This window comes from Medicago truncatula, chromosome 8 (assembly GCF_003473485.1).
Source record: "Medicago truncatula cultivar Jemalong A17 chromosome 8, MtrunA17r5.0-ANR, whole genome shotgun sequence".
Classification (NCBI taxonomy): Eukaryota; Viridiplantae; Streptophyta; class Magnoliopsida; order Fabales; family Fabaceae; genus Medicago; species Medicago truncatula.
This window is the reverse complement of record NC_053049.1, coordinates 9,063,441-9,088,503: the sequence shown is the minus strand read 5'-3', so window position 1 is coordinate 9,088,503 and position 25,063 is coordinate 9,063,441. Positions and strand designations below refer to the sequence as shown.

The 25,063-nt window shown below is 34.2% G+C and overlaps 2 protein-coding genes and 1 long non-coding RNA gene across 5 annotated transcripts; 1 reads left to right on the top strand and 2 right to left on the bottom strand.

Annotated features, from left to right (window-relative positions):
• Positions 1 to 2,510: 2,510 nt before the first annotated feature.
• LOC25500634 (uncharacterized) lies at positions 2,511 to 3,727 on the bottom strand. Its single transcript, XR_003007639.2, has 2 exons — positions 3,280 to 3,727; positions 2,511 to 3,185 (listed from the first exon to the last, which is right to left on the bottom strand). It is a non-coding gene; the product is annotated as an uncharacterized lncRNA (long non-coding RNA).
• Positions 3,728 to 6,164: 2,437 nt separating this feature from the next.
• Positions 6,165 to 9,368, bottom strand: LOC25500633 (probable purine permease 5). 3 transcript variants are annotated; one of them, XM_013589111.3, is made up of 2 exons: positions 9,222 to 9,368; positions 6,165 to 7,488 (listed from the first exon to the last, which is right to left on the bottom strand). In XM_013589111.3, the coding sequence occupies exons 1-2, from the start codon at positions 9,247 to 9,249 to the stop codon at positions 6,407 to 6,409; spliced, it is 1,110 nt and encodes a 369-aa protein (XP_013444565.1). In that variant the 5' UTR covers positions 9,250 to 9,368; the 3' UTR covers positions 6,165 to 6,406. The 3 variants fall into 3 exon arrangements, with proteins under 3 accessions (XP_013444565.1, XP_013444567.1, XP_039684906.1); XM_013589113.3 differs by having other exon boundaries at positions 6,165 to 7,491; positions 9,222 to 9,326; XM_039828972.1 differs by lacking the exon at positions 9,222 to 9,368 and adding an exon at positions 7,629 to 7,649.
• An 8,738-nt stretch (positions 9,369 to 18,106) lies between these two features.
• LOC25500632 (CBL-interacting serine/threonine-protein kinase 9) lies at positions 18,107 to 22,715 on the top strand. The gene is made up of 14 exons (XM_013589109.3): positions 18,107 to 18,452; positions 18,600 to 18,662; positions 19,079 to 19,150; positions 19,526 to 19,633; positions 19,771 to 19,845; positions 19,992 to 20,045; positions 20,136 to 20,261; positions 20,382 to 20,471; positions 20,609 to 20,731; positions 20,977 to 21,084; positions 21,263 to 21,379; positions 21,531 to 21,587; positions 22,147 to 22,221; positions 22,438 to 22,715. Exons 1-14 carry the CDS (start codon positions 18,270 to 18,272, stop codon positions 22,495 to 22,497), a joined length of 1,311 nt encoding a protein of 436 aa, XP_013444563.1. The 5' UTR covers positions 18,107 to 18,269; the 3' UTR covers positions 22,498 to 22,715.
• Positions 22,716 to 25,063: the final 2,348 nt, after the last annotated feature.

The window sequence follows — 25,063 nt, the reverse complement described above, 5'->3', positions numbered from 1 at the left end:
AATCTTTTTCATGTGTTTCTGGAAAACATTCAATGTCAGAACAACAACCACAATAACACGCCTAACAAAATAAAAAGTGTTGGGCCATTGCTCCTTTTCTTTTTTAAAATTTTATCATATACTTCAATAATTATACTCCGACCTCTACATTTAGCGTGAAGTGTCTACTTTGCTTGTATATATAAACTAAAACTCTTCACTTATTCCTCAAAGACTTTTTTTCTTCCAGAAAACATATTTTAACATTTTATTTAAAGTAAATTACACTACCTAAATTAGACCATCCTCTATTCATAAGTTGAAATATACGATCTTATTCTCTTATACAAAATATATTAGAGAATATTACATTCGCGTCTCCTAGAATAAAAAACAAACTCCGCATGTGTAAATCATTAAATTTAATATTCATATATGTGTTGACCTAGTCACTTTTTTAAAATGGATTTAATTTTTGTAACCAAAAGTGTTAATTCGAAAATTTGGAGAAAAATCGTCGGTTTCTAAAAACTGTGATGCCAAAAGTACAATTACCGTTTCCTTCAACAAAAAAAAAAGTACAATTACCGTATTTTAAAAACATCATCGTATCTAAAAAAAGTATTTTAAATATAAGTTTTATGATCATTGGTTTTCCTTTGATACGTTTTCAACTTTATTTCATCCACTTCACTTGTATCACCTTCAAAAGTTTTTTTTCTAACTTCAAATCTTCTCCAATACATCAATAAATTCTCACCACTATAATTATTAATTTCACTAAGACCAATATTGTGATGTTGGTATATTATAAGAGTTTTAAGGATTTTATGCAAGCTTGTAAATGTCCACATTGTCTGCTTGAAAACAACTTTAGGTTATGTGAGTAGTGAGTGCAAATTCTGCATAGGTTGATGCAGTGATCTGCTACTTTCCAATTTCTTGATGGCGGCGCCTACTTAAACTACAGCCAAGTAGTTATGCCATTGACCACTACCTATTGAATTTGGATGAAACATGTTGATGAGAATGGCTTTGAAACATGTTGATGCCAATCATGACTTACTTTATAAAGCAATAGCGTCACTAATTCAGTAAAAAAGAGAAATATCATCAACCCACTTGAGTTGATCTGATGATGTTGATTTGAGACTTTGAAATATGCCTTTGTCAAGATTATTTCTTATGTTAATTTTGATGGTCTATTTTATCTTATTAAAAAAACATTATATTGAATGAAATTCATATAATTAAGTGAAATTTTCCAATAAATTAGTTTTATTTGTCCATAACCTTCCTGTTCTTGTTTGAGCAGAATGTCTTCTTATAATTTGAAGTTCGATAAGAATATGTAAAGTTTGGTTAATACTTGCTCCAGTTAAGATTTAAATTTGTATTATTCTAAATTATTCGTTATTAATCGAAGCTCAATTAACCAATTGAGTAGAGCCGGTCCAACATGTTTAATGATCTAAATCAAATTTTATAATGAGGTTTTTTAAATAAAAAAGCGCCAGACATATAAAAAAAAAAATCAAGTTTTTGTTGAGTCCAACCAAGGTTTGAGCATGGATAATAGAGGTTATGAGACCACATGTTGACTAACTGAACTAAGCAAAAATCTATGCATATGTTTGGATCGATTGTCCCGTTCTGCAAACTTGCATGGACAACTAGTCTATCTGATCTCAAGTTAAAGTGAGAGATCAAACATCTAACCTTTCAATGTTGACTAATTTCCTCCTTCAATTAAATTTTCTCCTTATACAAAAATCAGATATCAAACTTCTGACTACTTACTTAAGAAATTTCAATTTGTTTCACAGACCAACTCATTATTGATAGTAGTAATAATTCCACTCAAAAAAATCTAAACCTATCTAAATCAATTGTAGACATTTTGTATAATTTTGTCTCCTCTAAGATTGAAATCAAGCCCTACATTTTGTCGGTTTATATTGGAAATAGACTTAACACATATACCCAGTCATATATTCAAATAAGATTTAGGGAAGGCAACATCTCTGGCTAGCATAAGTGCATAACCTTACTTTATTTCTTTCTCGTGCTTCCACATCACACATATGACCTAGAATCTTATATATTTTTCCTACCATGATATTTTCAATTACGTAATATATTACATTAATAATGGAAAATAAGGTCCCTAGATATCGACTCTTTATGTCATGTTATAAGAGATATATAATATTTTGAATAAGAGACAAAGAAAAGAAATATCATTGGGCTAATATTTGGCATATCTTGTGCTAACAAATACTTGCAATTATGTGAATAAATTTTTTAGTTTAAGAAAAAAAAAACAAAGAAAAGGAATAAAGTGAATAAACATAAACATAAACATATGTCTTCATAAACATAACTCAGTTGGTGGTGATATGACAATATATGTAGACCGGGATTTGAACCTCTAATTCCCCACTTATTCACCAATAAACTACTTAACCACAAAATAAATAAATAGTGAATAACTACTTGACCACAAAATAATTCAATAGTGAATAAACATATCCTTGAAAAAAAAGTGGATAATCCATAGAAACTACTCCTAGACTAGAAATGCCAAAGGGAACAACAATTATTTTGAACCTTACATTACCAAATATACAGCATCTACTAAGAAGTATTTTGAACTGTTTAAAGAAGAAGAAAAAATACTAGAAGCAATTATCAGGGATGATAATATATATCTATATATAACACAATTTTTAACTCATATATGATATATAACACCTTACTTTCAAGTTCTATATAGTTTGAACTATTTCCATAATACTTAACATGCACAAAATAGCTTTTAGGCCAAAGATCATCTCTTTGGATGACAAATTGACTCATCCATTGGATGAATTTGAATAAGATGACTTATATTAGAAGCATCCTCTAACTCTTCATCACTCTTGGAAATAAACAAGTGAGAAATGAAAAGGGAGAACCAAATAATGAGTGGAGTAAGAAAGAAAATGAGGCCAAAGGGTACCATCCAAAGTTGCCTATTTGTTGAATGATATTTGTGATGCCACCATCCAAGCAAAGATCCTCCAAGCATGCTTATCAACAAAGAGAAGACCAAAATCATCATGTATTGCTTTGTTATTATCCTCTTGCTTTCATTGTAGTCTCCATTCTCCACTTCTTTAGTTTGTTCCATCTAATTGTAGATCAACAAAGAAAAGAGGGTTGCCCTGAAATTGAAAATAAAACAAAACATGTTTCTCATTTGCTTAAAAAAAGGTATATGTCAAGAGAAAGTCTCATATTAAAATTTAAAATACAAACATGAAAAAAAGGACACAAAATAAACTTGCTTGCAAGAGGGTCTTGAAGAAGAAGAAGAATTATGGTGTATGGTCAAGGAATTGTGGTGAATATGATATATATATATTAGAGAAGATAGAAAAATATGTACTAAGGGGGCAAGAAGCACATGATAAGGGATTTTGTTTCTACAAGTTAATATATACACAAAGTTTGTTTTTATTGAGCAATACTTATCTGGGTCAGGGAGGATTTTACTTTAGATTGAAGTTGTCACTACTGAATAAAAGACTATAAAAATTAGGCATAATTGTATACATTATTAGCACTACTTGATGAAGTGTAGTTAACTGGGGTAGAAAGGAATTGACATTTAATATTAGTTAAGGGAATAGTTTTTTCATTTGGACAACTAGTTTGTTTGTTGGGATATTGCATTGGACAAAGGTAGTTCACCATTTCATTTGGACCCCCCAAAAGAAAAAACTCATTTAAGAGAATATATCTTTGTTTTTCTCAAAATATATCTCCCCCCAATCTCATCTTTCTTTGACTAAATGTCCTATTTAATTATTGAAGTGAAGATTTTTATCAACCTGGTCCTCCACATCATCAATATTTTAACATTTTAATTGAAATTGCAAACTTTTAATAAAGTGTATCCCTTCTTTGCAAACTAAGGTACTATAATGATATTAAGTTGGTATTGGTAATAATGCATATGAAATTAAAATGAATAATGTGAAAGATGTAATTGATAATGGATTTAGGTGAAAGAATGAAGATAATTAACGTTTTTCTATTCTAAAAATAATGTTGAAATATTGATAATGTTGAGGATTAAATATACTATCTTGAAGGAGGGTTTTGCCACATCATTCCGGTCCTATCCGTTTCGAGATATATATATATATATATATATATATATATATATAAAATAATTAAAATCGAAAAATGATATTATTGTTTCTTTTGAAAAATATGTGGTGAGAAAATTAACTAGAGATATAAATATCTTGGAATTTTGCATCATAATACCATGAATTCAAGGACATAATCCAAACCTTTGACAGTTTCGCGGGTTTCTCTAGCTAATCAAACACTTGTTAGATGACAAGTTAGTTGAAGGGTAAAGCCACTAAAACAATCGTCTTGGACCTCAAAAAATATATATAATTTACTTGATTAAAATGCCTTGCATTCTACAATTGATACAAATTTACTTGATAAAAATGTCTCGTATTTCACTTAAATTAATAAAATATTATCTAAATTGTACTTGATAAAAAAAAAAAACATATTCTAGTAATTTTACTAAAACACTATTATGAGCTTTAAAATGATCTCATCTTAAAATTCGTTTTAAGCCTCAATATATATTGGATCGTCTGGTTGAATGATAAGCTATTATTGAGTCTCAATCACGAGCTTTTCATGCAGCTAGGCAACTAAAAAGTTAAAGTTTAAAGAATACCTTCCCCCCAATTCATGGCAATATCGTTTCAAAGATTCCAACCATGGATAGAGTTGAAGAATGAACGCAAATTTGCAGTGAAGACCATTGTCATGACTACTACTTTTGATTAAGATGTTCTGTATTGCTAAGCTACACATGTCATTAATATTACAATAGCAGGTTGTTTAGTTTTTCATTTGTTGATACTACTAATCCAACATAGAATCTGTAAAATTCAAGGTCTAATGGTTTAACATAGTCAAACTCACACACTTTTGTCCTTAAATAAAAGTCATTTTGATCAATTTACAAAATTAAGAAAATTTAACTACATTTATTTACAAAATTTTCCTTCAATTATGAGGACTCATATTTTTCACTTGATTAATAATTATCTTGAGTTTTTTAATAATTAGGAATTTTTTTGCAAAAAAAATAAAATTAATCCCTTTATCTTTTATATTTAAATAAGAGAATGCCCAAAAAGACTATAAAACTAGCCTATCCAACAATTGTAGTCTTATAAGATGGAAAAAAATGCAATTGATTCAAAACAATTCTCAAGCTCTAGTTCCTCATATTCTTCCAAGTTAACTTCCCAATTCAATTGTTTCTCATGGAATGTTTCTCATGGAATTTCTCAGTTTCATCAATTACCACTACAACATCACAGAAACTACTCACACGATTCACAACTTCAACACTAAAACTAATAAGATCATCTTGAAAATCATTTTTAAATCCAGCCCTATCAATCAAGTCAGAGGTATTTTTGGAAAACAAAATATGAACCTCTACGGCTCTACCATTTCATGACTGTTTGGTGTGTTTGAATTTGAACTTAATTTAGAAAGATTAGTTAGAACTAGATTGCTTAGACAGCAAGTTTACCTTGCTAGTAGTTAGTTTCAGTGATCCTACGTGATTACTTGCACAATAAGCTACAGTATAGCTTCATTCGTATATAAATAGAGGTTGTACAATCATTATCAATCAATGAATTTACTATTTTCATTCACATAAGATTGGGATCCCACAATCGCAGAAGGAAGGGAGCTTCAAAACTTACACAAAAAAGCAAGCAAGTTCCAGATTCTGGAGACATTGCTAAAATTGGTACGGTAAATTAATAAAATGGCATTGCTGGCATCGATTGAAACATAATTTACCGGTTTTGTTTGCTTTAAGATTGGATACCAAGGGAACACCTCTGACGCAGGGAGTGCGAGCGGCAGTGTGTCTGGCGGTTTCACAAGGGAGCACCCATTACATTTGACTTGGTTGATCTACACTACTTGCTAAATACACATTTCAGATTCTGTTAAAAAAAAAAAATCTTCTAAACTTAACCCACTAAACCATACTTTAATATAATTAGTAAGTATAATTTATGAATTCTAAATTTTCATTACTGTCATAATCTAATTAAACAGTGGGAAAAAATGAGGCCTTACAAAACTAAGAAACTATGTTTTCACACCATATATTGATGTTTGTTATGGGAGAAGTCACATGAGTCATTTTTAAAAACAAAAACAACAATAACAACCAAACCTTATCCTACGTATAAAAGAAACTAAATTAAGATAAGTTCTCAATTTTGAGAATGAGAATTCAAATAAAATACACATATGATATCATATACACAAGAGCTATAATCAAATGTTGTCGCACGGTATTACCTTATGATTCTTATGATTGTTTATCATCCATTGAACTTCCATAAATATATGAACCAAATCCCCAAAATGTAATCACGAGGGAGAGGATCTTGAAACCACTCATTGGATCATGCAACAGTATAACAGCTGCAATGCTTGTTATTGGTGTTCTAACTGCATTAAGTACACCAGCTAGCACAGTTGAGGCCAAGAAAATTACAGCAGTTGCCCCTAAAACCCCTAACTGAAAAGTTACTGCACTCCAAATGAGAACAAGATAATAAGCGCTTCTACCACCTTTGAAACTAGTAGCCTCAGTTGTCATTCTTTGAAAATCACCACTTACAAATGTTCCTACGGTGGTAAACAGAAATGCAAATAACGAAACCATGATTTGCTGCTCCAAAACAACGACGAAGGATCGTCTTCCAAGTAGCTTCACGAAAATCAGCTCAGAGAGGGCAAAAATAAGGCCGTGAAGAGCAGAAGCCAAAACATCCCAAACCAATCCCATGATGTATTCATTGTTACTGACATTATCATATCGGTCTGAACTTGAATCCAAGGCAATGATAGTCAATCCAGCAGTTATGACAAAAAGTGCATTTATTATAGAAGCATTCATTCTGTTGTTTACGAGAATGTATCCAAAAAGTGCTGAAAACACGAGGGAGGATGACGCCACAAGAGCAGCAGTAGAGGCAGGTAGGTAAGCGTAGGCATAAGCATACATGAGATTATCAGCAGCGCTTAAGAAACCCAGAACAACGTAAGAAAGAAACAGTATTAAGCTTAGAGGAGTAGGAACGGTTTTAGTAACGAAGTATGTAGGAAGCAGTATCAATGCAATTAGAGGCCACCCCACAACGGCAACCCAAGATATGATCCACTTGCTCTGTCCACCGTTCGCGTAATAAACACGGGATAGAATGCTCGAAGCAGGAAATGCGACCACCATTGCAATGATTCCAAGAACAAGAAGAATCCAATAAGGGATTGGCTTTCTTTTGTATGCTGCAATCATCATGGTTTTGTATTTGGAAATCTGATCCATGAGTGACTCCGATGGAATTGGTGCTTCTGCTGCCTCCATACTTGCTGCCTCCATACTTTCTGCTAGTACAGTATAATAATCATTTAGAACTCAGTGATTAATTACTCTTATGACATCAAGTGGATATAAACTTTTCTTTCGGTATTAAAATAAGCAACTCTTTTTAAGAAAAGATAGAAACAGAAGGGAAACTACATACATGGAATGGAACAAATAGTCAAATAACTTAAGATTCAGCAAAACACAGTGGTTTGTTCCTTGTACATTTAACATAGCTCAGCTCAATGTCTATCAATGATATAACACCATACCTGTATGCCTAGATATCAAGCAAAGGGGTTTATTTTCTGACTCTTGGTTGATTTAGAAAACAATTTAACCATGTGAAATATTGTAATATAATACTTCACTCAATATCCTTGGATAGTCAAGTAAAATCAGGTACTACTATGAGTTAAATGAAGATCTAAAACTATATGGATAAAGAATATATGAGTATGTATGCATTGAATAGCTCTGACTGTTAAGGTGAGTTGGGAATTAGGTAGAGTTGAGCCCATATGTTCATGTCCTCCTAATAATTAGCAAACACTCGGAGCAGGTAGCTCGGTCGGTGAGTTGAAGAAGTTTCAAACCCTAATATAATCTCTAATTTACTATCATTTGAACATCAATTTGGGATTACAAAATTCGACAACTTTTTAAACAGTTAACGCAAGTCATTCGTGTGGTCAATGAAGTTTTAGATTAGGTTAATAGATATATCAACTGTCGCAACTTATTAATCATCTGTTTAACTTTATTAACCAAAAACTTATACATGATTAACCTTTTTTTTTTGAAGAAACTAAATGAAATATAATAAAAAACAATCAGTCCCTCAAGCACAAGGAGTGCCGAAGGGAGCTGAGAAGAGTTAATTACAACACATCAAGGCTAAAAACAGCCATAAATCCAAAATAAAACAGACATTACATGACAGTCTGTAAACAATGTAAGGATTTTGTCTCCAAAAGGGATAATCAAAAGCGAACATGATTAACCTTGATTTTCAAGTGCTTAAATCTAAGTAATTAGAAGAATTAAAATCGTAGTTAATAATGTTTAAATTCCTCTAGTCGATGGTTCATGAGATATTGAATCTTGATATAGCCATTAACCAGTTGTTGAAATGCGGTAACCATGCGTGTGAACTGATATTCAAATAACAATTATGATAAAAAAAAAATCTATTGAAGACCTGATATGTCAATTGAAAGAAAATGAGAAGATAGGAAACACCGCCCGGTCATTATTATAAGCAAAAATCACTTTTTAGATTAATTGTAGTAGACCAGATACATAAGTTATTCAATGAAACTAAAAAGTGATTTTTTGATTTATTCCCTATAGTGAGTCAGGTACTATGAAGCACAGAGTCACGCACAAACACCAAACACGACTTGGACACGTCAACACTGGTAATAATTTGAGACATAATTCAATATAATTATATGTGCCGGTGTCGGTATGTCCAACACCGGACACGCCTAATCCAAGGAGTATCTGAGCTTCATAGGTCATGTAACTAACTACTGAAATATATTTGGCACAGTAAAACCAGTGTGAACAAGCGAATTATGAATTTGCATATTTGACAAAGAAAGAACTAACAGAGCACCGACACAAAAACTTAATAATAATTGTATAGAAGCAGTGATAATTTGATTGATGATCCCAGAAATTGTAAAAGGAATACAAAAATTGAAGATATATGATTACAAGTGATAAATTAGAAGATAATGAAACAAACCAGGTTGAAGCAGTGAGGCAGACAGCATGACAGACAGTTGGGTTCAGGAGAAGGAAGTGCTGCGACTGCGACACTGATTTCTCAAATGTAATGAGTAGTTGGGTTAGTTTAGATGCTTTAACTTTGACATTTCAAGTTTTTAAAAAATTAATTAAATAAAGAGAAATCAACGTGGCATGATATGGTACATACGATACTGTTTAGCAAAATTATTAATAATAATCCTATCCTAGTCCGTTACATTATTCGATGTTTCATGTTTCAGTGGTTGGTTCAGGAAGATTATTAGTAATACTTTGTTTTTTTAAATATTGATTGATTGATTGAGAAAATTAATTAAACAAGATTATAATAATAATCAACCCCTCAAAAAGATTATCCTTTCTCGGTTTTAAGATTATTAATTGAAAAATAAATAATTAATAATGTGATGGATTTGGTTAAGGTAGCAACAAAATTCTAAACTATGCCAAAGAACAAAGAAAGAAAACAACACGTAAAGAAGATAAAAAAATAAAACTTGGAATTATTCATAGCCTTCTAGGAGGTACACTAGCTCTTAAATAGCTAGGTCAAAGTGTTTAGACCTATTACAAGTTATGGGCCTGGGTCTCAAAGAGATGTCCTCTACAAAGACAAATAAATTGACATAAGGCCCAATACTACTTGAGAACATAATTCTTGGTCCATGCTGGCTTGATTATTATCCTTTTAGTTCTATGTGGTTCTTGAATGCTATCAATACTATCCGGTCCAGGGGAAACCTTGACCTCAAGGTTTGGGTTGAGCGGTTCATTGGAGGTAGTTGAGAACTGATCTGAACGGTTGTGTGTGGGGTTAGGTGGAATGAAGGGTGGAGAATAGTTGTGGAAAATGGTAACATTGGGACAAGTGGGTGATAGTTCCAAGGAGTTATTTTCAACTAGTGGTAGAGAATCCGATGGAGGAGATGAGCCTTGGTTAATGGGACAATGATCTTGTGGTGTAGGATAGGGCTGTGGGGTTAAAGTGGTGTGGGAAACCCCATCGGTTTCAGAAGGTAGGTGGGAAAAAGGAACTTGATTCCCCATAAGTTTAGATGCATTTTCTCTTCCTTGAGAGAGAGATATTCCTTCTTCAGGTTCATTTCTTGTGCTGAGAACGTCTTCTGTGTTCTTCGTAGCCATTGAATCAGACAGAGCTTCTTCAATCGCTGAAGGAATGGGACGAAACTGGCTGGAGAGCTTATCTCCATAATATGCTCTAAGCTGAGAGACATGCACCACTGGATGTATCCGAGAGGTAGGAGGAAGGTCTAGCTCATAGGCTACAGTGCCAATACGTCGAAGGATGGTGAAGGGACCGTAGTAACGTTTTGCAAGCTTGGGGGAAGTGCGACGGTGCACTGTGTGTTGCCTATAAGGTTGGAGGCGCAACCACACCAGTTGTCCTGAATCAAAGGTACTATCTTTTCTTTTTTGGTTTGCTTGATTCTCCATTCTTTGTTTGCTGCTTTTTAGGTTCTCTTTGAGGTTGCTCATTATTTGTTGTCTGTGTAGCAGGGATGATTCAAGTTCCACCACTTTCGTCTGGCCTTGCACATAGTCACGAACTGTTGGAGGTGCTCTGCCATAAAGGGCTTCGAAAGGAGACATTTTGATGGCTGAGTGGAAACTGGTGTTGAACCAGTATTCAGCTAAGTGCAAGAATCTGAACCATTGTTTGGGATGATCGCTGGTGAAGCAGCGAAGGTATGTTTCTAAGCTTCGATTTACGACTTCTGTTTGTCCATCCGTCTCTGGGTGATATGCTGAGCTGAACCGCAGTTTGGTGCCCTGAACTCTAAAGAGTTCTTTCCAAAATGTGCTTAAAAAAATAAGGTCCCTGTCTGAGATAATTGAGTTTGGTATTCCATGTAGTCTGCAGATTTCCGTTGAGAAACGGAGGGCAAGATCTTTGGCACTGAATCTGGTAGGCAGCGCTATGAAGTGGACGAACTTGGATAATCTATCACAAATAACCCACACAGCCGTGTGGCCATATGAATTTGGTAAGTGTGTAATAAAATCCATTGATAAGTCCTCCCATACTTGTTGTGGTGTCTCCAATGGTTGTAATAACCCTTGTTTTTTTGTTGGCAGATACTTGTTTTGCTGACACACAGAACAATGTTTGACCCATTCTTTGACATCACGGTGTGCTCCTGGCCATAGAAATGAAGCTGCCAAGCGGGAGAAGGTTGGTTTTGCGCTTGAGTGCCCTGCTGATGGAGAGTTGTGGTACTCAGAAATGATAGCTGAGCGCCAATCAGGAAGATCTGGAAGAAATATTCTGTCTTTGAAGAACAACAGCCCTTCTTTAGAAGTATATAATGAATTGTTTGAGTCTGGTAGGTCAGAGATGAGCTGCTGGCCTTGTTCATGGCTGGAATAGAAAGTGCGAAGGTCCTGTAGGATGTTTGAGACAGCTGATGACACAATCAGAAGTAGTGTAGCTGTCTCTGGAGCATGTTTCCGGCTTAAAGCATCAGCCACAAGGTTAGTTTTGCCCGGTTTGTAGTGAATCTCAAAACTGAACCCCTGGAGTTTTGCAGCCCATTTTTGTTGTTCCGGGGTTTGGATAGTTTGTGTTAATAACTCTTTGAGGCTCTTTTGATCTGTGAATATGTGGAAATGTCTGCCAATTAGGTACTGCCGCCACTTTTTGATGGCTTCGGTAATCGCGAAGAGTTCCCGGACGTAAACTGAAGACCGTTGCATTCGAGGACACATTTTGCGGCTAAAGAAGGCAAGTGGGTGACCATCTTGTGAAAGAACTGCACCAATGGCTACTGCAGAAGCATCTGTGTCCAGTGTGAAAGTTTTGGTGAAATCTGGGAGCATAAGGACCGGTGTAGTGGTCATAGTGACTTTTAAATTTGTAAAAGCTTCCTCTGCTGATGTATTCCATGTAAATTTTGTAGCTTTCAACAAGTCTGTAAGTGGTGCTGCAATAGTGGCATAATTACGAACAAAACGGCGATAGAATCCGGTAAGACCCAGAAATCCCCGTAGTGCAGTGAGGGAGAGCGGAGTCGGCCAATCTAGAATACCCGCAATCTTTTCTGGGTTAGGCGAGACACCTTCAGCAGAAATGACATGTCCTAGGTAATCAACTTTTGGCACTGCAAATACACACTTAGATAATTTGACAAAAAACTGATTTTGATAAAGCAATTCCATAACTAGTTGTAAATGATGTAAATGGTCAGTCAAAGAAGTGCTAAAAATCAGGATATCATCAAAGAAAACTAAAACAAATTTACGCAAAAAGGGACGAAATAAATCATTCATAGCAGATTGAAAAGTAGAAGGAGCATTGCTCAAACCGAATGGCATAACTAGGAATTCATAGTGTCCGTCAAAAGTGCGAAAAGCTGTTTTGTGTGTGTCCTTTGGCATAACACGAATTTGATGGTAACCCGAACACAAATCCAACTTAGTGAAAACAGTTGCTGTGCCCAATTCATCCAGAAGTTCGTCTACGGTTGGTATTGGGAATCGGTCCTTGACCGTAACGGCATTGAGGGCTCGATAGTCAACACAAAACCTCCAAGTTCCATCTTTTTTGCGAACCAAGAGGACCGGTGAGGAGTATGGGCTATTGCTTGGTATGATGATTCCATTTTTCAACATATCCTGGATTATGGTGGTCATGGCTTCTTTTTGGGAGTGTGGGTAACGGTAAGGTTTAACGTTTATGGGAGCGGTGTTAGGGAGGAGTGGAATAAGATGATCATGTGGGCGAGTGGGGGGAAGGCCATTGGGAGTTTGAAAGATAGGTTGATATTTTTGGAGGAGTGATTGTATGTCTTGGGGTAGATCTGTTGGTATTGTTTCTGTTTTTGGGGAATGTGGTTGTGGTGGCTCGGTGATGGATGAACAAGTCAGTAGATGGAGTGAAGCGATAGAGTCGGTATGTATAAGGTGGCGGATGTGATGATAAGTGGATTGGGTGGGATGAGAAAGTTGTTCTCCGGTAAGGGTGATGGTTGTGTTGTGATGTGAGAAGGAGATAGAAGGGACGGAAAAATCTGCTCCAATTGGGCCAAGTGATTTTAACCATTCCATACCGAGGACAACATCGGCTCCTTCGATGGGTAGTAGGTAAAAGGGGATGTGAAAGAGGTGAGTTTGAAGAGTGATAGGGACGTTAGAGCAGAAACTATCACATTGAATACGGGAACCGTTGCCCACCATGACTGAAAATGGATGAATTGGAGAATGGGGTATGTCAAGATGGTTGGCGATACGTGGTTGTAATATATTATGGGTACTACCGGTGTCAACCAACACAGATACGGGAAGACCGTAAAGAATACCTCGGAATTTAAGGGTGTTGGGAGAGTTTTGGCCAGTTAGAGCTTGCGGTGATAGATGGAAATATGAGGATTCTGGTTCTTCAATGGGTTCAGTTTCGGCAACAATGTTTTCGGTTTCCTCTTCGGATTCTGGTTCCAAAATGAGTAAGAGGTAACGGCCGGTGGCACATCGGTGGCCCATGATATACTTCTCATCACAGTTATAGCATAAGCCTTGGGCACGCCGTTCTTGCATTTGGGTTGGGGATAGGCGGCGGATGGGTAATTTGGAAGGAGGGGTGGTGGGGTTAGGAACTTGTGGTTTTGTAGGTAAAGGGTTAGTAGCTGCTGTTTGTTTTGGGCCCGATGAAAAAAACTGGTGGGTGGTTAGAAGGGGTATTGGTGGGTTGGAAATAGGGCTTTGTGGGTCGGGATTTGGAATCTTTGATCTTTGCCTCAATAAGCTTGGCAAGACCTATAGCTTGTGTGATGGTGTAGGGTCGTTGGACAGCAAGCTCATGGCGGATTTCCGGGATGAGGCCCGATATGAAACAATTTAGTAAAACGTCGGGGGGTAACCCAGGAACGCGGTTTCCTAATTTCTCAAATTGTGTTTGGTATTCGGAAACCGAGCCATATTGATGCAACTTGAACAATTGGGCTTGGTGGTTTTCATAGGTGGAGGGACCAAAACGGAGTTCTAGTGTTTTAGAGAAAGAGACCCAATCAAACAATTGGTGATTTTGATACATCCATTTGTACCAACTAAGGGCATCACCCTTCATATAAAAAGAAGCTAGAGATAAGCGACTTTCGTTGGGGATATTGTAAAAGGCGAAAAATTGTTCGGCTTGGAATAGCCATTCTAATGGATTGGTTCCGTCGAAGGGAATGAGTTCAATCTTGGGTGTACGGACAGGAATGTGGCCTTGGTGTTGAGGTGTTGGTGAGAGAAAATTGGGGGGTGCGGTTTGGTAGGGTGATTGATGGAAGGGCAAAGGGCCAAAAGAAGGATTGTGGTTAAACTGGGGCGTTTGTGGGTATAGGGGTGTATATACGGTCGGTTGTGGGGAAGGGGTGTGTTGGTAGTTGATAGGTAGAGGTGTTGGTAATGAGGCGATAGGGGAAGTAAACAAGGGGTTTATGGTGGTGTGGGCGGTGGAACCATAGAGTGTGTTAGTGGTGCCGGTTGTGGGTGTATTGAAAACAGTAGCAATATGGTTGTTTTGTGGTTGTGAAGGGGAGGCCGGAGAGGGTATCATGGCGTTTGTGTGGGAGGTAGAAGATTCATTACCTGAGGTTAACGGAGGAGGGTCAGACGGCGGAGGTCGTTGCTGTAGTGCGGTGGTGATGAGAGCGGTGAGGGAGTCATGTCTGGCATTGAGGATGTTGAACAAATTCTCGTCCCGTGAATCGAGCAGCTGTTGTTGGTTGTCTAGTTTGGTGTTGAGGATGCCGATTTGCTCAGTGAAGTGGAGGTGGGTGGATTGGTGAGTTTCTTCCAAACGTTGTTGGGTGGCTTGGATAGCCTCATCAAGGTCTTTTGTGGAAGGGTTTGTAGGTTTAGGAGGCATTGAGTGTAGGCAATGAAAGCACCAATGATGGATTTGGTTAAGGTAGCAACAAAATTCTAAACTATGCCAAAGAACAAAGAAAGAAAACAACACGTAAAGAAGATAAAAAAATAAAACTTGGAATTATTCATAGCCTTCTAGGAGGCACACTAGCTCTTAAATAGCTAGGTCAAAGTGTTTAGACCTATTACAAGTTATGGGCCTGGGTCTCAAAGAGATGTCCCCTACAAAGACAAATAAACTGACATAAGGCCCAATACTACTTGAGAACATAATTCTTGGTCCATGCTGGCTTGATTATTTTCCTTTTAGTTCTATGTGGTTCTTGAATGCTATCATAATGCTTTGGAAATTGTTGGTAATCACACCTTAATTGCGATCTGCCCCTAGTTGTTTTATGTTGACTTGTCTTTGAGGGGGTGGATTTAGTCTCACATCGGTTAGATAGAAAACTCGATTCAAAATTTATAAAGAAGAGACATTTCCTTAAAAGCCAGTTTTGTAATTCATTTGAGACAAATTTATTTTACAAATACTTTTTAACCATCTATATCTATAGGGTTTTGATAATTGTAATTGTAGCTTGGTCAGGAAGATAGCCAAACAACAATTGCTGTATTTGCGATCAAGCACAAATGACATAATTTTATATCACGCACAAATAAAGTTTTATCATTGAATCAATAAATTTTATCCTTAAATTAAATGAGAAATGATATGGTTTTTTGATTTAATAATGTGTATCCTTTTCTAACTATTTTAAGCAAGCATAAGATGTTCATTTATATTCTTTCTACTAAAAATATTTTAATTTTTTAAAATGGAATTTCAACCATCAAACTTGAAAGAAAAATGAGAATTAAATTATCGAAAAAATGGAGAAAAAATTTCAATGGAAATAATTCAAACCATAGGCCCATGACCAAAATCATAGTAGCTTTGGCAAAGCTGCATAAATCCCTTGAAAACTGCTTTTTTTTTTTTTCAATCACATTTGCCCATTCCCACTTCAAAGTTTCTAAAATAATCCCAACGTGAGTTAACTCACGCTGTGTTCTGTTATAGAAACGACACAACAACCATCCTGCCATTTCATTCTTAAACCTTCCAAGTGCGATTTTCTCCCCTCAAAAGTGCGATTTTCATCAACTTGAGCAAATCAACGTCAACTTTTACTCCAACATTAAGTAAGTCTTTATGATCCTTTTGCATTGGATTTTTTGTTTTGTTTAAATGTTAGATTATTTGGATGAAATTGCGAAATTTTAGGTTTTTAGGATTGATTTGCATGTTAGATTTTTTTATTGTTAATCAAATAAGTTAAAAATTGTAGTTTAGATGTTGATTAGAGTAAGTTTAACTAAATGATCTTAAGTTACACCCACATGAATTTGAACTAGTGTAGTGTTTGGAAGCCATTGATTTAAGGTGTTCAAGCTTTGGAAAGATAAAAATGTAGTCGGGGATTGAAAATTGGGGGAAAATGATATGTAAGGATGACATAGATGACATTAGCTACACCAGATCACAAAAACACAGCGTTTACCCCTTCAGCATGCCATGTCATTCACTTATTTGTCAAATCAGCATTTTTGTAATGTTGGATTAATAGAAGTATTAAATTGAATCCGTTTATAAACTTAAAGAATTTATGTGTGGCAAAAATAATTTAAAGGACCTACCTATCACAAACCTCAAACTTAAATGACCCCTTATGTAATTTAGCCTATTATAAGAATAAGAGTGTGAGAACGATCAAACGTTTATCTTTGAAAAGATCAGATGCCATATGAGATGGTTATTACTATTTTTTTTTTTCCGAAGAATCTAAATTAACCCATTTAAATTAACACCAGAGATAATCAAGCCTAAGATCTTGAGGAGAGGCATGAAGATCTCAAGTCAATACCACCAAATCAACTCAATCAGGTTGGTTATCGCTGGTTTTAATAACCAAACTTCAAAATCTAGTAGTGTTGCTGCTTTAAACCTGAGAGAAGGGTCTATACTCTGACCAACAATGTTTATCTTAGTCACTTCTAAGGTTAATTACAATTTATTGTTAGGTCGAGAGTGGATATATGTTGCTGGAGCCATTCCTTTTACATTTCATCAACCATTAATTTTTTTTTGGAATGAAGGCTATGAGGAGCATGTAAAAGCATATCAATCAATTTACAAAGGAGCAAACACTGACATGTTGCTGAAGAGTCTCAATACTCATAAAAGTTCGAACATCAACCACATGAAAAAGGATATGTCAGTCCATCCACTATTATAAACATTCACTCCTCAATGCTAATTAATTTTTTTAAAAAAAGTTACACCCTCTATTCAATATATTATAAACAAAAACTATTTTTAAAATTTATTAAATAAATGATATATTTGATCTCTAATATAAATCAAATACATCAATTATTCAACGTATCTAAAAACTAATTTTTGGTTTATAATAGTGTAAGGAGGGACAAATACCAGGCGAGCATGATTTTAATAGATACTCATTTACATCCCTAAATACATTGAATCACGTAATAAAAGTAGGAGGATTAAAAAAATTAAATGTATTTAAGTTTAAAATCAAAAGACTATATATTTTTTTGAAACAGTCAAAAGACTATATTAGGAATGAAGGATAATAATTTTTGAAAGTAAATAAAACGGTATTTTTTATTTTTTATTTTTTTTAAAGTTCTTACCATTTCCATGCATCTATTTATGGTATTTATTTTTCAAAATATACAAAAAATATTAAATTAATATTATAGGAAATTTCCAGGAAACCAGTGAAGTAAGCAAGAGCAATCAAGAAGAAGCATGCATGGCCTAGGGAACACATGTTTTAGTTTGTCATTCATGTAATATTTTTGTCTTGTTCCTCTCAACCAAAAACCACAATTTTTGTAGGGACCACATTTTTTCCTTATGACCCCACACGTTTGAAACACGTATAATCATTCTATATATCATACTATATTTCATCTATATCTCTTTCTCTATCCTCATTCGTCACTACCTTAAAACACTATCTTATACACATACCAATAGTTTGCGTATCTAACATTGAATTTGTGTCAAGTACGTTTAAGTAACGAAACTTAACTGAAAATAAAGGTGTTTGTTTTGAACATTGATTTTGTGGAATTGTTGTACATGATGAGTAATAAGGTACCACCAAGACCTCGTACTAGAGTTGGGAAGTACGAGATGGGAAAAACAATTGGTGAAGGAAGTTTTGCTAAGGTGAAGTTGGCTAAGAATGTTGAAAATGGAGATTATGTTGCCATCAAAATTCTTGATCGTAATCATGTACTCAAACACAATATGATGGATCAGGTACAATCTTATCTGTTATCGATTATATTATTCGTCAGTTATAAATTCAAATTCATTCATTGCGATAGAATTTATCAGTTATCCGATATTTTTTTACGACACTGATCTTTGGTTTTTCTTTTCTTGTGTTGAATTTGAATTTGGCAGCTGAAGAGAGAAATTTCAGCTATGAAGATCATTAATCATCCAAACGTTATCAAAATATTTGAGGTACCTTGTTGTGTTATCTAGTTGGTGGTTTCGTTTTTTGGTACTATGTAAGCGAATATTTTTTTTGTTATATTATTACCGTTTTTTAAGAAATTGATTATAATCCAGTCAAAAGTTGTACCAAAAACAAAATCCAGTCAAATTAAAACTGATTAAAATAGTTTATAATGTGTCCCACAAATGTATTTTATATGTAGGGGCCGGGGCCACCTCTCCACATTTAAAATGTGTGAGCTCCAACCATTGAACTACTTCACAAAAAAAAAAAGTTTATAATGTGTTTTATTTATAACACATCTCTTCTAAAATTTCAAGAACAACTAAATATAATGTTTGTTTTTTCCATCTGTAATTTTTTTTATTAACATTGCACCGTGAAAAAACTACTACATTAATGGTTCTTTGCTTAAGCACAGGTGATGGCAAGCAAAACAAAGATTTACATTGTTTTGGAGTTGGTTAATGGAGGAGAACTATTTGACAAAATTGTAAGTTGTTTGATCTTTTATTCATATTTCCCCATTTTTTACTTGTTTTGGAACATATGAAGTTGTGTTTCTCAAAATATATTAATGTTTGCATATAAAGATTTTTTAACACCTCTAGTATCTATGTAGCACTCATACTTCAGACTGAATGAGTGCTTGGTATCAGACACGCGTCAGTCTTGGAGAGCGGCATGATACTGACAGATGTAGTTACATTCAATCAGTTCCGTGTTTTAAAATTATTATGTGTCAATGTGGTTTCCTTTGTAGGTGTTTGTATTCCATAACTCATTATTCATGATGTATTTCTTGGATCATGCATCAAATTGAATAGATATCAAGAATTCTAAGGTTGATTGGTAAATTAATTTATAGGCAACACATGGGAGACTTAAAGAGGATGAAGCAAGAAGTTATTTCCAACAACTAATCAATGCAGTTGATTACTGCCATAGTAGAGGAGTGTATCACAGAGATTTGAAGGTCTAACAACTTCCTTAATCCTCTTATTTCCTCTCTAATTTAATTAATAATTTGTTAGTTTTGAACATGAATAAACTATTTTTACTCTTTCTTAAGTTTTAGTTAATCAAAAGAATATTACTCCCTATATTTTGCAGCCAGAGAATCTTCTTTTAGATACAAATGGTGTTCTTAAAGTTTCAGATTTTGGATTAAGTACATACTCACAGCAGGTATGATAATATTAATCCCAAATAATTATTTGATTCCATTATTCCAAATAATTTGGTTTTCGATTATACTTTAACCGAGTAGATGAGTGTTACATTTGCATAACCTTAGGACTCACCTTTGTTAAATTCATATATACTTATTATAGGAGGATGAACTTCTCCGCACGGCATGTGGAACACCGAATTACGTTGCTCCTGAGGTAGTACTTTTTCTTTGTGGATCAAATGAAAGACTCATTTTGTTTTCTCAAACTAAAGTAAATGTTAATTGGTGTATCCATTTGTATCAGGTGCTTAATGATAGAGGTTATGTTGGTTCTTCATCTGATATTTGGTCATGTGGAGTCATTCTCTTTGTACTTATGGCCGGGTACTTGCCGTTCGATGAGCCAAATCTAATTGCACTGTATAGAAAAGTGAGTGATTTCATAATATATATATATATATATATAGTAATCCAAAAGAATAAAAAGTGAAACAGAAGTTGCTCATGTTATTATGTTTTTTTGGGGTGAAAATGATGTCATATATTCCAGATTGGTAGAGCTGATTTCAAATGTCCGTCTTGGTTTTCGCCCGAGGCAAAGAAACTGCTCACGTCTATACTTAACCCGAACCCTCTAACGGTGAGTTTTTAACTGAAAGCTTTCTTACTTTTAGAGCTTTACATGTACTCTTTTCCCTACTTGGCATTGTTCGGCTTAATGAAGTTTTTATAGGATAAGCGATTGTTAGTGCTTACGTATTGGTTTGTTTTGTGTAGAGAATAAAGATTCCTGAAATCTTGGAAGATGAATGGTTTAGAAAAGGATACAAGCCGGCATGTTTTACCGAGGAAGAGGATGTCAATGTGGATGATGTTGCTGCAGCTTTCAATGATTCTAGGGTACTGTCTATTGCGTTTTCTTTCTCAATAGGTCTATTAAATATCTTGCATATATTATAGGAACACAATGCACATAGATACAGCAAAGGCTTTCTGATGTCTCCATGATTTTATTGCAATCGTGATGTGGCCTCATTAACCGTCTTTAACCAAATTTTTTCCCAATATTAAGTATCGCGATGTGATTGCAGAAGCAATGTAAAACCTTGGATACAACTAATCAATAACTTTTCTTTGATATGTAGGAAAATCTCGTGACCGAGACCAAAGAGAAACCGGTGTCAATGAATGCTTTTGAGCTTATTTCTAGATCGGAAAGCTTCAATCTTGACAATTTGTTTGAGAGGGAAAAGGTGTGTGAAAAAATTATTATGTGCTATTCAACATTTTAAAGTGGCATGCTTTGCAAAATATACCTTGATTCCTCCTTATTAGTAGTAATTAGCTAACAAAATATTGATGATTATGATTATTCTTTCTAGCTAACTATGCTTTTTTTCTCCATTTTATTTGTACTTATTTACAACATAGGGGGTTGTAAAGCGCGAAACACATTTCACTTCGCAGCGTCCTGCAAATGAAATTATGTCTAAGATTGAGGAGGCTGCCAAACCTCTCGGATTTAATGTTCACAAGCGCAATTACAAGGTAACTAATTAACAACAAGCACTAGTCTTCATTTCTCAATTTGTTATAAGACGTTTCATTCGTGTGATTAATCACTGTAAAGAAGGATCCGAAGTTTTAGATTGTTAATATCATACAGTAACTTGACCTTATCTACATTTTAATTATGCAGATGAAGCTGCAGGGTGATAAAAGTGGAAGGAAGGGTCACCTTTCAGTGGCTACTGAGGTACTGATTCATTCCTATATGATTGTAGGCATTTTCTGTATGTGTAGTTAAATGTTTATGGCAAAGAATGGTAATTCCAATTGTCTTATGTTGTCTCTTTCATCTAATTGATATCATAGATTCTTAATTTACTATTTTTGGTCATCAATTGTACTTGGCTTGATTTAGGATCAAGATTTGGTACATTCAGGATACCATGAATTAACACAATCAGCACATCGATGACAGTTGGACCCAAATCGGGTGATCCGATTTTCAAGTTTGATATTTTGGATTTAGAACAAAAATCCACATCAGCATATTTTGTGAACCGTCTGATCTGAATCCAACTGTCAGCAATGCAATGTCTGTGTGAATGCGGTGATATCCCAACCGCAAGGAATCCATATTGCTTGACTTTATTCTTGTGAACTTGTTTTGATTTTTGAGGCATGGATTTTGTTTCGCCACGCTAAACTCTTTGTTTTACCAAAGGTTTTAAAAAATAATCTGAAATTGTGACCATAATATCAAATGCATTTTCATTGGTTTCTTCCCATTTGTTTGCTTATGGTTACAGGTTTTCGAAGTGGCTCCTTCCTTGCATATGGTGGAGCTGCGAAAGACACGCGGCGACACACTAGAGTTTCACAAGGCAAGTGAAAATTATTTTGATTCTCAATTTAGTTTTTGGGCAAAAAAAGTAAAATTAACAAATCTATTTATATTTGAAATTGCTCTTTATAGGTGTTTGACATTGCTCTTTTTTTCTTTTTACTTATTTTCTTTGCTTAAACAAGTGTTAATATTTTGGTTAGTTAACAAGTAATTAGCACATTTTGTAACATCTTATTCATCGATTTATATGCAGTTCTACAAAACCTTTTCATCAGGGTTGCAAGACATAGTGTGGAACACTGACAAAAAATAATGAAGTATTAAGGTATCCTTGGGAGAGTCTGGCTCAGAACTTGAGGCATATATTTCATTTGGCAATGAATCTGTATAAATAGGACTGTTTCATTAAGCTTAGAACTAGTTTGATGTGCAAATTGGGGCATTTATTTAAAGTTGAAGTTAACATTCTTTAAGCATATAAAGTTATGTCACATGTGCAATTTCATCATTTGAATTTGATTTATATTTTATTATCATTTTTTTTTTTGACAAAATTTTATTATCATATTATTGTTTTGTACATTTAAAACACATTATCTAGTTACCAATAAAGGTTGGTTTAGTTGTTAAGGAGTTAACTCACCCGTAAGAATATGAGTTCAACGATATGAGAACTTTTTTGATGTGTGATCGGTAAGTACCTTTGTAAGCGTTCGTTGAATATTGAGGTCTATACCCTAACTCTAATGATCACTTGGAGTCTAACTCAACTAAACTTTTTTAAAAAGAAAACCCAATATCTAGTTTATTATTCAATGAACATATAATTTTTATTTTTTGGTTCATGAAGAGAGCATAATATATAACCAAACAATTGTATTCAAATAGTTAATGAGCTTTTCACCCCAGAGAAACTGTCCAATATTCCTAACTCCGAATTATCAAGATCCATTTCTCCTAAAAACCGAATAAAGAACAAGGATAAGATATAAAAATTTGTTAAAAGCTTATCATGAACATGTCATATCGTACTTCTACATTGAGTTTTGGAACATGCCTATAAAGTGTTGGAACAAAATATATAATAAAAAATTAAATTTATTTTCAATTAATAATCTGGTTCAATAATGGTTCAACCGATTGAACCTTGACCCGAATATCACAACGATTTAACCTCCAATCTGATTTTCAAAACATTGATTACATCAACCATTAGTTTTTTTCGGATGAAGGCTATGTGGAGCATGTAAAAGAAGATCAATCAATTTACAAAGGAGTAAACATTGACATATTTATTGCATCACATAATAAAAGTAGGAAGTTTAAAAAATTAAATGTATTTTGGTCAAACATTAAAGGGGTATATTTTTTTGCTTACAAAGGAAAATTATTTTTGATAGTAAATCTCTGTATACATGTATTCTAAACTACACTTTGCTTATGTGTCACCTCACTAATTTTTTTCTTTTTAACTAATTTTCTAAGCATTCACCACGTGGCTCTCTCTTTTCTAAGCAGTCAATTGTGTTAAAACTAATGAGTTACAATTTGTTGGATTGATACATATTCCTAACAGCTCCACCGTTCTAATTATTATCTAAATTTTTACAACTATAAATTTGGATTCATATTCTATCACTATATCCTACTATTCATCTATCTATCTATTCTCTATCTATACTCTATTGTAATCTTTCTTTTTCTTTTCTATTTTCTAATGTAAGCTTTGGTTTTTCTTCAGCAAGCATTGTGATAACATGACACCTCTAAAAAAAACTTGATTTGTTTACTAAGCTTGAGTCATCCTTAAGCTATAATTGTGTTGTTGTGGCGTCTCTTTTCTTGATTCATACACTCTTAGTTTCGATCTAATCCAATAAAGTTGTACAAAAAATTTCCAACCTTCCCTATTCAATTGATTCATTTTTCAGCTTCTATACATTTGTGAGATAACAAATGTCAATGTTATCATGTAGCAACTGCTTCACATTTGTTGAAATAAAATCCGTTCATACCAAACATTAATATTTACAGTACTTATGTATCAAAAATGTATTTGCTTCCGTTTTTTTTTTTTTTGGGTAGCCGAAAATATGAATATCGCGTGCATCAATCACTTCCAAATATAAGTCTCATTTGTAGTGCAACTTGATGCTGTACTTTTTAAAGTTTCTGTTTCTTTTAGGATTCAGCTACTATATATGATGAAGAAAAATTCCATTAATTTAACTCTCTACCATTTCAAAGGAATGAGTAAGTTTGGTACAATTTTAAAACCCATATGTTGCTAATAGTGTTCATTCAAATTATTTATAGCACAATTTATTTATTTCTAATTCAAGTATTATGTTTGGTCTTCATATATTTATTTACACTATGTAGAGGAATAAAATAAAAAAACGATCAATTGTCTCATAAAAACGATCTTGGCATATCTAAAAAAAAGCTCCAACTTTCATTCTCTATCTCTATTGTATTAAAACCTTCCCACTCTTTCTGTCAAAAAAAAAAAACCTTGCCACTTTCTATTGAAATAGTGATACAAATTAATTCTAAAATAAAACAAAAACCGATACATTAATATACTTCAACTCTAGGAAGTTTGAAAACTTTTTTTTTCTGAACATTTTTATAATGATTGAAACCGATGCAAATTAGAGAAGATAATATTGATTATAGAAGTTCCCTTTGTATTCATGATTGAAACCTTACGTTTGCAAACAATGTTTTAACTACATGCCACTTTCTATGATTTAGAGCACCTTTAATTTTCAATTCACACATTTATTTAACCAGATGAAAAATGTATCAACTAAGGTTTTTGATCAACCTCGCCAACACCACAGGGGAGAGTAGTCTAAAAGTGCGCATTTCTAGAC